General features: G+C 48.9%; 1 protein-coding gene across 2 annotated transcripts; it reads left to right on the top strand.

Annotated features, from left to right (window-relative positions):
* Window positions 1-1,564: 1,564 nt before the first annotated feature.
* Window positions 1,565-15,514, top strand: NRBP1 (nuclear receptor binding protein 1). 2 transcript variants are annotated; one of them, XM_032172556.2, is made up of 19 exons: window positions 1,565-1,691; window positions 6,213-6,442; window positions 6,632-6,754; window positions 6,949-7,050; window positions 7,742-7,831; window positions 7,993-8,033; window positions 8,404-8,498; window positions 8,995-9,018; window positions 10,026-10,109; window positions 10,320-10,378; window positions 10,538-10,636; window positions 13,050-13,182; window positions 13,672-13,777; window positions 13,922-13,972; window positions 14,076-14,211; window positions 14,398-14,451; window positions 14,542-14,605; window positions 14,838-14,893; window positions 14,979-15,514. In XM_032172556.2, exons 2-19 carry the CDS (start codon window positions 6,233-6,235, stop codon window positions 15,081-15,083), a joined length of 1,632 nt encoding a protein of 543 aa, XP_032028447.1. In that variant the 5' UTR covers window positions 1,565-1,691; window positions 6,213-6,232; the 3' UTR covers window positions 15,084-15,514. The 2 variants fall into 2 exon arrangements, with proteins under 2 accessions (XP_032028447.1, XP_032028448.1); XM_032172557.2 differs by lacking the exon at window positions 8,995-9,018.
* Window positions 15,515-15,584: the final 70 nt, after the last annotated feature.

Genomic DNA, 15,584 nt, shown 5'->3' on the forward strand with positions numbered 1-15,584 from the left:
TTCACCATGCTGGCCAGGCTGGTTTTGAACTCCTGACCTCAAATGATCCGCCCGCCTCAGTCTCCCAAAGTGCTAGGATTACAGGCGTGAGCCATCGCGCCCAGCCCAGAGCAGAGATTCTTAACCTCAATTTCCTGAAATTATATCCTAAATTTGTTGGGTAAGTGCATTTTTTAAAGTACAAGAGAAGGCCCATAAGTTACATCAGATTTTAAAAAGGGTGTTTGAGCCCCCCTCTTCCAAAGATAGAAGAATCAAGGAAGAAAGGGTAAAATATATACATATATATGTATATATTTTTGAGATGGATTCTCACACTCTGTTGCCCAGGCTGGAGCGTAGTAGTACAATCTTGGCCTTCTGCAACCTCTGCCTCCTGGACTCAAGTGATCTTCCCACCTCAGCCTCCCAAGCAGCTTTAGAGAACAGACATGTGCTACCTCGCCCGGCTAATTTTTGTATTTTTAGTAGAGATGGAGTTTTACTACGTTGACCAGGCTGGTCTTGAACTCCTAACCTCAAGTGATCCGCCCACCTCGGCCTCCCAAAGTGCTGGGCGTGAGCCACCGCGCCCGGCCGAAAGATTGGTTTTAAAAATGAGTATTTTGAGATGATGAGAAAACGAGAGGGTTTCTGCCAGATGTCCTTTCTCCCAGTGAAACAGGATTAGAGATTCCCTTTAAGGACAGTAAAATTTGGTGATTGTGACATTTCCAAGTTCTGTTGATTGATTCATCATCTCCCCTCCATCATACACGTCTAAGGGCAGAGTGAACTTCCATCCTGAAGGCTCCGCGCTTAGTTTTCGCAGATTAATAGCTCACCAAGAATTTATCATCTTTTCTTTCCACTAACTCGAAACCAATCTAAATTCTTTCCAAACATCTTCTCAACGTAGTCTCCTTTGATGAAATTTACTGTTTCGGATTCTAGACTTGGCTCTTACCAACTTAACTTTCGGTGAATAGCTTAATACCTCTGATTCAGGTTTTTGCATTTGTCAACTACCACCGAATGATAATTTCAATGAGTTCGTTCTTATGAGGATCAAATGAAATAACATCTGTGAAAACCTCTTACAAAGTTTAAGCAAATAGTGCTAAGCAATCACCAAGAGTTAACTACTAATTTTCAGTGTTAGGTAATTTTTAAAAGCTTTCCAGAGAATTGGCGTCCTGCACACCAGTCTCGTTCCAAAATAATGCAGGCGGGGGCTGGGGTGGGGGCGCTCCTCTCGGACTCAGGCTACGTCTTTCGCTCCTTTTGTCTTTTCCGGGCATTAGAACTGTCATGGCGCCTTCAGGAAGAGGTAGGAGGCCCTCCCTGCGTCCAGCAGAACCATCTGGGGCACCTCGACCGGGCGGTGGGGTAGTCAGAGAGACGAGCCCCAGCTGGGACCGAAAACACCGACCCCTCCGAGAGGTCTCCGCTGGACCGGCGCAAGGGGAGAAGAGCGGGTGGAAGCCTACCTCAGCGAACGCCAGGAGGCCGGGCCCCGCCCACCCAGAACGTCGCCCAATGGAAACCTGCCGGCGGTGCGGCACCGCCCATCTGTTGGTCGGGGCGCCGCGAGGGCGGGGTCCGCAGTTCGGTTGCGCTGAGGAGCGCAGCTGTGAGGGAGTCGCTGTGATCCGGGGCCCCGGAACCCGAGCTGGAGCTGAAGCGCAGGCTGCGGGGCGCGGAGTCGGGAGGTGAGCGCCCAGGGAAAAGAGGGCCCCGGGGGGAGGGGTTCGCGAGAGGACGAAAGGATCGGCCTCCGAGGCCCGGGACGGTGGGACCCGCCAGGCGGGTGCTGAAGGCGGCCCTGCTCACTCAGTAGCCCAGGCCCGATCGGGCCTGCCTGCTGGAGCCGAGGGGCCGCTTCGGCCCCGCAGTCGCTGCTTAGCCCTCTCTGGCCTCTCTGGCTTGGCGGCGGCGCCCCGGGATTCTGCGGGCGCGGGTCGGGAGGCCCTGGCGTTCGCTTGGAACTCCGGCTGAGAGAGGCGGGGCCCGGCGGGCGGGGGCGGGGGCGGGGGCGGCGGTTGCGGCCCGGAGGCCTGCGGAAGCTCGGCGGCCTGGCCGGGCCTGCTCGCGGGGCGGCGCGCAGACTGCGCGGGGGCGTGGCCTGCGCCCCTGACTGCGCTGTGGGGCCGGCCTTTGATGAGGTGGCCGCCGCTGGCTCCCTGGGCCCCAGCCTGGTGCCCGCGCGGGCCGCGGCTGCCTTCCAGACGCAGGGCATGCGACCTGTTGGAGTGTGAAATTCTAGGGGCCAGGTTCCTCCCCCGAGCGGTTTTATTTCCGACTGGACTGTGCTGCGGGTCTCAGAGGCCCTCTGGTCTGCTCAGGGTGAGGACAGCTGAGAGGCCCGGGCTCGCGAGCTCTTGCAGAGGAGTTGACACGCAGAGGGGCTGCTGTCCAATAAACGAAAGTCTCGGGGAAAAACTTTGCAGGGCGATCTGCATTACTCCAAAGTGAACACACTTACTTGCATGTCTCAGGGTGGCTGGAGGCGGCGAGGAGAATCCCCTTATGGGCGTATAGGGGCGTTTCCATGTGTGATCTCTTTAAAACCTCTCAGCGGCTCCGAGGCAAAACTCCCAGTGTCGCAGAGGTTTCTTCATCAACAGGAGGAGTGCTGGAGGATCTTGGGCACTGCCCTCATTTTGCCTGCGAAGGAAAAATTAGGAAGGGACAAAAAGTCACAAAAATTAGGAAGGTGGGGGGGGGATAAGCAAATTCCAAGGGCATCTATCTCTGATGAAGGGTTGTGTCTCCTGTGGTGCCCTACTGTGGATTAGTTGTTTGTGTCCTCGGTCCAGAAGTTTCTTTGGAGCCCATTGGCTACCGCTTTCCTGTATTAGAATTCTACTGTTATTTCCTACTGTAGTCTGGCTGGGAATTTTATTTAGTTGTTCAGATTCTAGATGCATTCAGTGAATGCAGCTGCTCAAGGAAGTAACTGATAGTGTCTTACCATTTTCTTAGCTACTTTTCAGAAGAAGGAACATGATCTCTAACAGAAGTTTTCTGGTAGATTACTAAAACAGGCAGATAGTAGCTTTCCTGGCTGGCTGAGTTAAATCCCTCTCCAGCGATCCTCCCACTTCAGCCTCCTAAGTAGCTGGGATTACAGGCATGAGCCAGCGCGCCTGGCAAATCTCTCTAGAATAAGTCAGGATCTAGAAAATAACATAGGGAAAGAATATCTTGCCAGATTTCCTCTGTACTGCCTATTGCTCTTTGGTATTTACTAGACTGTCTTCTAATAAAAATCTCCTGAGTTAAACGTAGTGTAGATTGGGGGCAGAGATGGGCACAAATGGGCATTAGAGAGTTCTAAAAATAAATGTGGGTTTTTCAAAAGATTGGTGTGTTGACTGGAGACTTCTGAACTTAGAGGAGCACATTTACTTTCCAGGATATCACTTTCTTTTTCTTTTCTTTTTTTTTTTTTTTTTTTTTTTTTTTGAGTCATAGTCTCACTCTGTCACCCAGGCTGGAGTGCAGTGGCGCCATCTGGGCTCACTGCAACCTCTGCCTCCTGAGTTGAAGTGATTCTCGTGCTTCAGCCTCTTCAATAAACTGGGATTACAGACGTGCACCACCACACCCTGCTAATTTTTGTATATTTTTTTATTTTTTTTTTGCCCAGGCTGGTTTCGAACTCGAGCTCAAGCAATCTGCCTGCCACCATCTCCCAAAGTGCTGGGATTACAGGCATGGGCCAGCTTGCCTGGCCCAGGGTCTCTCTTTCATACTGTAGAGAACTCTCTTGAGCCGAGCACACACGGGTTCCAACTCCTTCACAGTCTTTGTTCTTAGAGATATGAAATAACATTAAGTGGTTGTCTTGAGACTTTTTGCACAAATTAATGGCATTTAGCTCTTGAGAATTCTTTTTCTTGAAGTACCCACGACCCTGAAAAAAATGTTATGCTGTATAATACTTTTTCCTATAAAAGTTGTACCTTGAGTTATTTGTACTTGTAAGAAATAGCCTAGGCTAGGTGTGGTGCCTCACACCTGTAATCCCAGCACTTTGGGAGGCTGAGGTGGGTGGATCATGAGGTCAGGAGATTGAAACCATCCTGGCTAACACAGTGAAACCCCATCTCTACTAAAAATACAAAAAATTAGCTTGGTGTGGTGGCATGTGCCTGTGGTCCCAGCTACTCGGGAGGCTGAGGCAGGAGAATCACTTGAACCTGGGAGGCGGAGGTTGCAGTGAGCCGAGATTGCGCCACTGCACTCCAGCCTGGGTGACAGAGTGAGACTCCATCCCCTCTGCCAAAAAGGAAATAACCTATATCAGATTTAGTCCCCCAGAGAATGGAAACTTCAGAGCCTTTGAGCAATGTGAATGAAATGAAAGCTGGAAGCTTAAAGTCTTAGCTCTGACTTGAATTTGTGGCTGCTTGAATGTGGGCATTTATTTTGTTTGTTATTGTATCTCAAGGGCTTAGCCCAGTGCATGGCCCACAATAAATGCTTAATAAAACATCTGTTAAATGAGTGAATGAAAAAAAAATGTTGTTAACCAATACCCATTTGTCACACTCACATCACAGGAAAGGTGAGGTCATCAGGGATGAAGTCACTAACAACTGCCAGTCATCTGCCCCAAGGGTAGCCTCACCATGGACTAGTGGGCTTGTTCTGTGTAGAGAAGGGATGGATAGTGAATGCCAAGATTAGTTCTAGCTGGATAAATTAGCCAAGTGTTTCAGCTGGATAAGTTGGCTGAGGGTGCTACAGGTCTAGCTTTAAGGCTGTCTCAGTGAAACATTTTGGAGTCTGGAGTCATCTGTTCTGAATAGCGCCCACATAGTTTATATTTTTTTATTTTTTGAGACGGAGTCTCACTCTGTTGCCCAAGCTGGAGTGCAGTGGCACGATCTCAGCTCACTGCAACCTCTGCTTGCCGGGTTCAAGTGATTTTCCTGCCTCAGCCTCCTGAGTAGCCGGGACTACAGGTGCGTGCCACCACACCCAGCTAATTTTTTTATTTTTTGTAGAGACAGGGTTTTGCCATGTTGGTCAGGCTGGTCTAGAACTCCTGACCTCAGGTAATCCACCTACCTCGGCCTCCCAAAGTGTTAGGATTAAAGGCGTGAGCCACTGTGCCCAGCCACACATAGCTTAATTCTTGAGCACAGTACAAATAGGGTGTACTTGGGGATTCAAAGGGAAGCCTATTGGATGAGTATTTGCCAAGAAGGAATGGAGCACCTGATTTTGTTGTTGATTTGAACCTTACTCTAAGTGGGGTTAGACTGCCATAAATCTTGTGTTTGTCATTCCTGGGTGGGTCATCTTCAACTAAGATAGCTCCCCTTCTCTAGACTAGAGTGAGGAGAATAGTTAATGTTTCAGTATTTAGGACTGATTCTGATTTTGGATTTAAAGGAAACAAAGGTGGTGTGTGTTTTCTATTTTTAATTTTTAAAAGTTTTGTGTAGAGACTGGGGTCTTGTTATGTTGTCCAGGCTGGTCTTAAATGCCTGACCTGTTTTATTTTCTTTTGAATTTGCAGGTGAAGTATTAGGATTATTAAATCTTTTTGTTGTTGTTGTTGTTGAGACAGGGTCTCCCTCTGTTGCCTAGCCAATGGCATGATCATAGCTCACTGCAGCCTCAAACTCCTGGGCAATCAAGTGATTCTCTCATCATCAGCCTCTCGGGTAGCTGGGACTATAGCTGTGTACCACCTTGCCCGGCTAATTTTTAAATTTTTTTTGTAAAGATGGGGTCTCACTTTGTTGCCCAGGCTGGTCTGAAACACCTGGCCTCAAATGAACCTCTTGCCTCGGCTTCTCAAAGTGCTGGGATTACAAGGGTGAGCCACTGTGCTCAGCTGGATTGCTAAATTTTTTTTTGAGATGGGGTCTTGCTCTGTCACCCAGGCTGGAGTGCAGTGGCGCGATCTCAGCTCACTGCAACCTCCACCTCCCTGGTTCAAAAAAATTCTCCTGCCTCAGTCTCCTGAGTAGCTAGGACTACAGGCACGCGTCACCACACCCAGCTAATTTTGTATTTTTAGTAGAGATGGGGTTTCACCATGTTGATCAGGCTGGTCTTGAACTCCTGACCTCAGGTGATCTGCCCACCTCAGCCTCCCAAAGTGCTGGGATTACGGGCATGAGCCACCGCGTCCAGCCTGGATTACCAAATCTTTACAGATGTATCCTGACTTTCTCTGCCTTCTCCCTCCATATTTGCCCCAACCAATGCAGGCCTGAGTGTTCCTTCCAGCATGTCGGAGGGGGAGTCCCAGACAGTACTTAGCAGTGGCTCAGAACCAAAGGTAGAATCCTCATCTTCAGCTCCTGGCCTGACATCAGTGTCACCTCCTGTGACCTCCACAACCTCAGCTGCTTCCCCAGAGGAAGAAGAAGAAAGTGAAGATGAGTCTGAGATTTTGGAAGAGTCGCCCTGTGGGCGCTGGCAGAAGAGGCGAGAAGAGGTAGGGTTATGGTACAGTCACTCTTGGGCGAGTGAATTCTGGAAAGGTGAGAACTGGAAAAGCAAAGTCTTAAAAGAGGCCTACCAAACTTCAATAGGTTGGGGGCTAGGAGGAGATGATCATATGGAGTGTTAAAATGGAGGATTTGTGAGATAAGTTTAATTGTGTTTCATATGAATTTCTTCTCAGGTGAATCAACGGAATGTACCAGGTATTGACAGTGCATACCTGGCCATGGATACAGAGGAAGGTGTAGAGGTTGTGTGGAATGAGGTACAGTTCTCTGAGCGCAAGAACTACAAGCTGCAGGAGGTAGGTGATGCTGAAAAGGTGAAGCCTGGGGAATGTTGGAACACTGATGTTAGAAAGGAATTGGTGTTGGGAAGCTGCCCATGAGGAGAGTATGTTGGGGTTAGATCGTTTCTGGGGAGGGATAGGGAATGGCTTCTCAGGATCATTACAGTGATTTGTGAACTCTGTTATTCCACTGTCTCCCTTGCTTTCAGGAAAAGGTTCGTGCTGTGTTTGATAATCTGATTCAATTGGAGCATCTTAACATTGTTAAGTTTCACAAATATTGGGCTGACATTAAAGAGAACAAGGCCAGGGTAAGAATTTTTTCCCCATATTTCCTGAACTTACTGCAAAGAGACTAGCTACATTTATTATTGTTCCCTTTTACACTCAGAGATTAAAACAAGGTAGTTTTGAAACAGAACTGGAATCAGCTGTAATGGCGATAAGAGTAGGGCTTCAGTTGTCACCTATGCCTTTTGTGTGGCTATAGATTGGGCAGAAAATGAGTGAACTTTTGCTTCCTTCTTCCCATAACTTTTATTGCTTAATAGTTTTCATTGGCCGGGCGCGGTGGCTCACGCTTGTAATCCCAGCACTTTGGGAGGCCGAGGCGGGCGGATCACCAGGTCAGGAGATCGAGACCACAGTGAAACCCCGTCTCTACTAAAAATACAAAAAAAAATTAGCCGGGCGTGGTGGCGGGCGCCTGTAGTCCCAGCTACTCGGAGAGGCTGAGGCAGGAGAATGGCGTGAACCCGGGAGGCGGAGCTTGCAGTGAGCCGAGATCGCGCCACTGCACTCCAGCCTGGGTGACAGAGCGAGACTCCGTCTCAAAAAAAAAAAAAAAAAAAAAAATGGTTTTCATTGCCCTATTTAGTCTAGGTAAGTAAAGCTAAGAACAAAAGGAGAGAAATTTTAACAAACTTTCAAATTTAAAATAAGTTACAAGGGAAGGGATCATTTCTACTATACGGCCTTTTAGTAAGTGCTTTGCCTCCCCAGGTCATTTTTATCACAGAATACATGTCATCTGGGAGTCTGAAGCAATTTCTGAAGAAGACCAAAAAGAACCACAAGACCATGAATGAAAAGGTATAGAAGGAGAGCAGACAAAGTTTTAGGCTGGTTTTTGGGGGTGGTTGTAAAAATGACTATGTTAATAATGAAGCTGATCAGGAAGGGATGGAAGGAGCTAGTGGGAGAGAGTTAAGAGAGGGAATTACTGCTGACCCTTGGATCAAACTTTGTTCCAGGCATGGAAGCGTTGGTGCACACAAATCCTCTCTGCCCTAAGGTAAGTAGTACCTGGTTAGTTTCTTACCCATATTTCCTGATGTAGTTACTCCAAACAGATTTCAGGGCACTACTCTTCTGTTCTATTCTGCCTCTCCCCACTTTCTTCGAATCATATACTGTCAAGATTAGGCCCCCTACGGGTCTTTTAAAGGGTGCATCCTAATGCCCTAACCACGACACTTACCTCCTACCTCTTTCTCCTAGTGCTTATCCAGCTATTTAAATCATCAGGCATAATGGAGATTCAGAGTGTGGGGATTATCTTTATGGTGACCAGCAGGAGACCTGGCCCTTGCTCCTCTTAACCCTTGGGTTCCCCCTGCCCTTAATTTCCCAGTGGCCCCTCTAACAGCCCAGTGCCCCCACAGCTACCTGCACTCCTGTGACCCCCCTATCATCCATGGGAACCTGACCTGTGACACCATCTTCATCCAGCACAACGGACTCATCAAGATTGGCTCTGGTGAGGGGAGGGAGAGGTTCTGGGCAGGGGAGCCTCGGGAATTTGGGAACCATGGGGGTAAGATGAAAGGAATGGGGGATAACAGAGCAAAATTCTGAGGTGTGGGCTGGTGAGAAGAGAAAGGACCTTGCTAGAGGTAATTCATAGGAGAGGCCAGTTAATTAGTGGAGAGGGGGTAGGATATATAATCTTACACCTTTTTGAAGGGAAAATTGGGGTTAATACAGAGATACTGATAGGAGGCTGGGAAAGGGCAAGAGATGGGTTTGAGGTTTGATTTGAATCCTGGGGCCAGACCCTGCCAGAGGAGGTTCCAGGCTGTGCCTGCTGTGAGTGCTTTCATTTGCTATGTATTTGTGTGCAGTGTACAACATTTCTGTGTGCTGTGTCTGTGTGGTATTTGTATGTCCGTTTGTCTGGGGCTTGGCTGCTCCATCGCTCACAACTTTTCTCTGTTTTCCTCCCTCCCGCTTACGGGCTGCTCTGTTCCCAACAGTCTTTCATAGGATTTTTGCTAATGGTGAGAGCTCCCTCTGCCCCACTTGGGGCTCTGTTTGTGCTCCCTCTGCTCCCTTGGCGGCTGCCCAGTGCATGCAGTCGTGGGAGCAAACCCTCTTCCCCTATCTTCCCTGCCTAATTATGCCTGCTTAGCTTCTGCCCTGCCAGCCCTCCGCCTGCTTGCCCCTCCATGACCTGCTTGTTTCATGTGGATTCTGCCTGGCTGGCCACTTACCTCCTGGATTCATGTTCTCCTTCATCATCAGGCTAGTTCCCAGATCATACTGTGCTCCCAGATTCTCTGTGACTTGTAGTCATTGTTTATGATCTGAGTGAGTCCAAATTGGGCCTGGTCCTGGTTCCTCGTTCAGCCCTGTGGCAGGCAGTGTTGAGGAATAAGGGGGTAGAACAGGAGTCTAAAACGTTTTGGTGGATTAAAAGTGGAACAGATTCAAGGGTATTAGCTCAATTCTGAGCTGTTTTTGAGTTTCACTCAGCAAAGGTGGGTAAGAAGGAGGCTACCTTCTGAGCTGTATGTTAATACTTCTTATCCTTATTTATCCAAGTTCCTGAGGTCTCCAATTGCCCCAGATTAGGAAGGGTTGCCTGTGTTTTTATGTTATTTGCAAGGTGGATGAAAAAACTAAAACCAAATATTTTCATGTGAGCAGGGATTAGATGTACCTGGGATTTAGGGAAGGTGAACGCGGTACAAGTGAAAATTTTTCCTTAAACTTCATTGCTTCTAGACCAGCCCGAAGCCCCTGTGTATCTGTTAATTTAGTCTGGTGCTTTTGTTGCTCCTGAGTTAGGGACATTAGATGAGAAGCAGTAGGCCTAAGAAAGGGGAGGTAGGTGGCATCCATGTGTGGTCTGTAGTTCAGGACAGGAAAGGGAATATGTTTATGACTGTTGAGGGTCATCAGAAAGGAGACTTCAGGAGAGAATTTGACTTTTGGGGCCTCTCTCTGGAGTGAGACTATTCTTCGTTGATGGTGGTCAGATTGTGGGTGTCTCCCCTACTCCCAGTGGCTCCTGACACTATCAACAATCATGTGAAGACTTGTCGAGAAGAGCAGAAGAATCTACACTTCTTTGCACCAGAGTATGGAGGTGAGCCTTCCTGCTTTCTCTGCCCTGTCCTCATCCCCCTGCTTTTGCACCTTATAACTTGAGGTACAGAGGCAATATAACTGAAACTTCTAGGCCTTCTCTACCTGCATACAAAATATTTTTCTTTTCTTTTTTTTTTTTTCTAAGGCATTCCTGCCAACCCTAGCCCCCAATCCTCTGATTAACCAAAGCCTTCTCTGTTTTCCCTAGAAGTCACTAATGTGACAACAGCAGTGGACATCTACTCCTTCGGCATGTGTGCACTGGAGGTGAGGAGACTGGAGGGGAGGGGGGAAAGGGGTCAAATGAGAAGATGGAATTGGCAATGGAGGGAGGACAAGTAAGGCGCTGGCTTGGAGGGAGTGATTGTGGGAGCACTGAAGTTCTTAGGTGTCTACTTTTTTTTTTTTAATTCTTCCTCACTGAAGATGGCAGTGCTGGAGATTCAGGGCAATGGAGAGTCTTCATATGTGCCACAGGAAGCCATCAGCAGTGCCATCCAGCTTCTAGAAGACCCATTACAGAGGGTAAGGATCTTCAGGATCACTCCGTTCTCAACTGACCTTCAAATGTCTTCTGGTTTTTCTTCCTTTGTACCCACTGGGCATATGCTCCTAAGAGCTAGGGAACATAACAGAAAGGACACGAAAAATCTGTAAACATTTTCTTGGGAGGTGCCTACCATGTTTTTGCATAGAAACGTACAGGTAAGGGGGTTAAGATGGATGATACTGGGGTTAAAAGTTGTGTGTTGGAGGCTGGGCGCGGTGGCTCACGCCTGTAATCCCAGCACTTTGGGAGGCCGAGGCAGGCGGATCACAAGGTCAGGGGATCGAGACCATCCTGGCTAACATGGTGAAACCCCATCTCTACTAAAAATACAAAAAAATTAGCCAGGCGTGGTGACGGGTGCCTGTAGTCGCAGCTACTCGGGAGGCTGAGGCAGGAGAATGGCGTGAACCCGGGAGGCAGAGCTTGCGATGAGCCGAGATCGCGCCATTGCACTCCAGCCTGGGCGACAGAGCGAGACTCCCTCAGAAAAAAAAAAAAAGTTGTGTGTTGGCTGCGCGCAGTGGCTCACACCTGTAATCCCAGCACTTCGAGAGGCTGAGGCGGGTGGATCACTTGAGGTCAGGAGTTTGAGACCAGCCTGGCCAACATGGTGAAACCCTGTCTCTACTAAAAATAGAAAAATTAGCTGGGCATGGTGGTGTGGGCCTGTAGTCCCACCTACTCGGGAGGCTGAGGCAAGAGAAACACTTGAACCCGGGAGGCGGAGGTTACAGTGAGCTGAGATTGGGCCACTGCACTCCAGCCTGGGCAAGAGGGTGAGACTGTCTCAAAAAAAAAAAAAAAAAAAGAGAAGAAAAAAATGTGTGTTAATTTATGTGTCTACATGGAGGTAAATTAATTTGATGGTTACTTCAGGCAATTGCTGTGTACTCTCAGACAGCCATTTTTATATTTTTAAGCACATCAGTCAATTTAAATTAAATCAGTTGTTTGGGATTTTATATTTATACAGTTTTAGTTAGGGACGGTGCCCTGAAATAATGAGCTAAGATGTAAAAGACATAAGGTTATGAATCAGTTGATAGACTATAGTAAGTAGAGTCTGGACAGGAAGGTCCAAACAAGAACAGTTTGTAACTCATTAGATAAGTATAGTAGGGAACAGAAGAGAAAAGAAGACTAGTGGGAAGTCAGGAGGATAGTGTGGAGTAAGTTTCTACTTCAACATTGAGGTGGAGTATTCAAGTGAAAGATTAGGTGTGTGACCTTGTTAGCCTTCAAGGTTAAAAGCAGGAAAGCAGGTTAATTGTCATGGGACGCGCAGGAGGTAGAAAAGGAGGCGGTGGTGGAACACGGTGGCTCATACTTTTAATCCCAGCACTTTTGGAGGCTGAGGTGGGAGGATCACTTGAGCTCAGGAGTTCGAGACTAGCCTGGGCAACGTGGCAAAACCCTATCTCTATGAAAAAATAAATAAAAATTATCTGGGTATGGTGGCACATGCCTGTGGTCCCAGCTACTCTGGAAGCTGAAGTGGGAGGATTGCTTGAGCCCAGGAGGTTGAGGCAGCAGTGAGCTGTGATCGTGCCACTCCAGCCTGGGTGGCACAGCAAGACCCTGTCTCAGGAAAAAGAAAGAAAATAAGGCAGAATGGTTAGAGGAATCCTGGGAAATTCGGTGAATTCAGTGATTGTGGGCAAAGGAAATTGTGATACTAGGCTTGTGAAATAAAAAAGATGGTGAATATTGATCACATTGGGTAAGTTTGGGAAGAGAGAAGCTAAATTTGGCAAGATTTAGAAAAGAAGATAGGCAGTGAGTTGGCTAATAAAGCAGAGAGGTAGAAACTAAGGAAAAAGAAAGTGTGGGGCTGGGTGCGGTGTCTCACGCTTGTAATACCAGCACTTTGGGAGGCTGAGGCGGGTGGATCACGAGGTCAGGAGATTGAGACCATCCTGGCTAACACGGTGAAACCGTCTCTACTGAAAATACAAAAAATTAGCCGGGCATGGTGTTGGGCGCCTGTAGTCCCAGCTACTCGGGAGGCTGAGGCAGGAGAATGGCGTGAACCCGGGAGGCGGAGGTTGCAGTGAGCCGAGATTGCGCCACTGCACTCCAGCCTGGGCGACAGAGCGAGACTCCATCTCAAAAAAAAAAAAAAAAAGGTGTGAACATTAAAAAAGAAAGCTTGTAGTTGGAAAGCAGAAAAATAATTAAAACCAGAAAGGCAGTGGATGGTATCTTTCATATAATATCTTACAGTTTTTGAAGCCCTTTCAGGTGCATTTGTCAATATATTGTTTTCTCAGTAAGTGCTGAGCCCCTGCTATGTACAAAGCCTTGTGCTAAGTAGAATGAGAGCTATAAAGATGAACACATTGGGGGGCTTGCCAGATGCCTGCTCCAGTTCCTTGTTTTCTTTTCTAGGAGTTCATTCAAAAGTGCCTGCAGTCTGAGCCTGCTCGCAGACCAACAGCCAGAGAACTTCTGTTCCACCCAGCATTGTTTGAAGTGCCCTCGCTCAAACTCCTTGCTGCCCACTGCATTGTGGGACACCAACGTGAGTCCTCTTGGCCCTATGGGGAATAATCTTCCAATCTGGAGCCCTGTAACTATCACTGGCATGCTTGCTTTCCTCTTCTATTTCCAAAGGGATTCTTTTTTTTTTTTTTTGAGACAGAATCTTACTCTGTCTCCCAGGCTGGAGTGCAATGGCTTGATCTCAGCTCATTGCAACCTCCAGCTCCCAGGCTCAAGCTATTCTTCTGCCTTAGCCTCCCGAATAGTTGGGATTACAGGCATGTGCCACCATGCCTGGGTAATTTTTGTACTTTTAGTAGAGATGGGGTTTCGCCATGTTGGCCAGGCTGGTCTTGAACTCTTGGCGTCAAGTGATCTGTCTGCCTCGGCTTCCCAAAGTGCTGGGATTACAGGCATGAGCCACTGTGCCAGGCCTCCAAAGGGATTCTTTACCCCTTTGCCTGCATGCCTTCTATGACATTTAATCTGACTATCCCTTCATAACATCCCACTCCATCATGCCCTCCAGACATGATCCCAGAGAACGCTCTGGAGGAGATCACCAAAAACATGGATACCAGTGCCGTACTGGCTGAAATCCCTGCAGGACCAGGAAGAGAACCAGTTCAGACTTTGTGAGTTAACTGAGAGGGTCTGAAAGGGGCAGATTGGTCACTACCACTCTTGAGGCTCTATAAACTGTCCATTCTCTGGGAATGCTTGAATTTGCTATTTTGCTTGTTTCCTTCCCTCCATCTCCTTTCTCTTTTCTCGTCCAGGTACTCTCAGTCACCAGCTCTGGAATTAGATAAATTCCTTGAAGATGTCAGGTGAGAGCAGAGTGAGAAGGCAGGCTTTCTTGAGGAAGCAGTCAGGGTTGGGTATCCTAAGGTGTCCACAGAGCCCATGTGACCTGTCTTCATTTCCCTCCAGGAATGGGATCTATCCTCTGACAGCCTTTGGGCTGCCTCGGCCCCAGCAGCCACAGCAGGAGGAGGTGACTTCACCTGTTGTGCCCCCCTCTGTCAAGACTCCGACACCTGAACCAGCTGAGGTGGAGACTCGCAAGGTGGGGGCTGTGTGGGTGTGGATTGTCTCCATGGTTGTGGTGGAAGGGAGAGAGGACATCTCAAATAAGGCTCTATCCTTTAGAGAAAATGCTCCCTAGCAGCCATGTCCTATGGGCTCGAAAGACGTCTAGGTTTTGGGTTTTTTACGGACAGGTCTCTAGAGTGACTCTCTCTTCCCTCCCTAGGTGGTGCTGATGCAGTGCAACATTGAGTCGGTGGAGGAGGGAGTCAAACACCACGTAAGGCTCAGGGCTAGCTAGGGTTGCGCAGGGCTAGTGGCCAGAGGGTAGGGAAGAAAAGTCTCATTTTCTGACTGTCCTATTCTCCAGCTGACGCTTCTGCTGAAGTTGGAGGACAAACTGAACCGGCACCTGAGCTGTGACCTGATGCCAAGTGAGTCTCTCGTTTCCCTCAGAGGATGGAGAGTCTATGAGCCTTATCTTTTAGGGACATATTCAGGGGTGGGGGAGGTGACAAGGCAGTAACACATTGACTCACACAGAATGACTATCTTAGACCCTAAAGCAGTGGGTGGATCTGACAATTTAGCCCTAGTGGGGCTGTCTGAAGGGCCCCAGGTCCCTCAGTCCCATACTGTACTCACCCCCTCCTGTTTCTTTGTCAGATGAGAATATCCCCGAGTTGGCGGCTGAGCTGGTACAGCTGGGCTTCATTAGTGAGGTGAGGTTTCTGCCTTCATCTGCCCTGGCTGCCCCCATGCCTTCTCTTCTGTCAGCCCCCATCTCACTGAGCTCTTCTCCCCCAGGCTGACCAGAGCCGGTTGACTTCTCTGCTAGAAGAGACCTTGAACAAGTTCAATTTTGCCAGGAACAGTACCCTCAACTCAGCCGCTGTCACCGTCTCCTCTTAGAGCTCACTCGGGCCAGGCCCTGATCTGCGCTGTGGCTGTCCCTGGACGTGCTGCAGCCCTCCTGTCCCTTCCCCCCAGTCAGTATTACCCTGTGAAGCCCCTTCCCTCCTTTATTATTCAGGAGGGCTGGGGGGGCTCCCTGGTTCTGAGCATCATCCTCCCCCTCCCCTCTCTTCCTCCCCTCTGCACTTTGTTTACTTGTTTTGCACAGACGTGGGCCTGGGCCTTCTAGCTGGGGGCTAGTCGCTGATCTGCCGGCTCCCGCCCAGCCTGTGTGGAAAGGAGGCCCACGGGCACTAGGGGAGCCGAATTCTACAATCCCGCTGGGGCGGCCGGGGCGGGAGAGAAAGGTGGTGCTGCAGTGGTGGCCCTGGGGGGCCATTCGTTTCGCCTCAGTTGCTGCTGTAATAAAAGTCTACTTTTTGCTAAAAGCGTCGTGTGTTCGCGCCCTTCCCGCCAGGGGGAGCGGGCCCGGGGCGGAGGCGGGGCCCAGGTGGGAGG

The sequence above is a fragment of the Hylobates moloch genome, unplaced genomic scaffold (genome assembly GCF_009828535.3).
Source record: "Hylobates moloch isolate HMO894 unplaced genomic scaffold, HMol_V3 SCAFFOLD_13, whole genome shotgun sequence".
NCBI classification, from domain to species: domain Eukaryota; kingdom Metazoa; phylum Chordata; class Mammalia; order Primates; family Hylobatidae; genus Hylobates; species Hylobates moloch.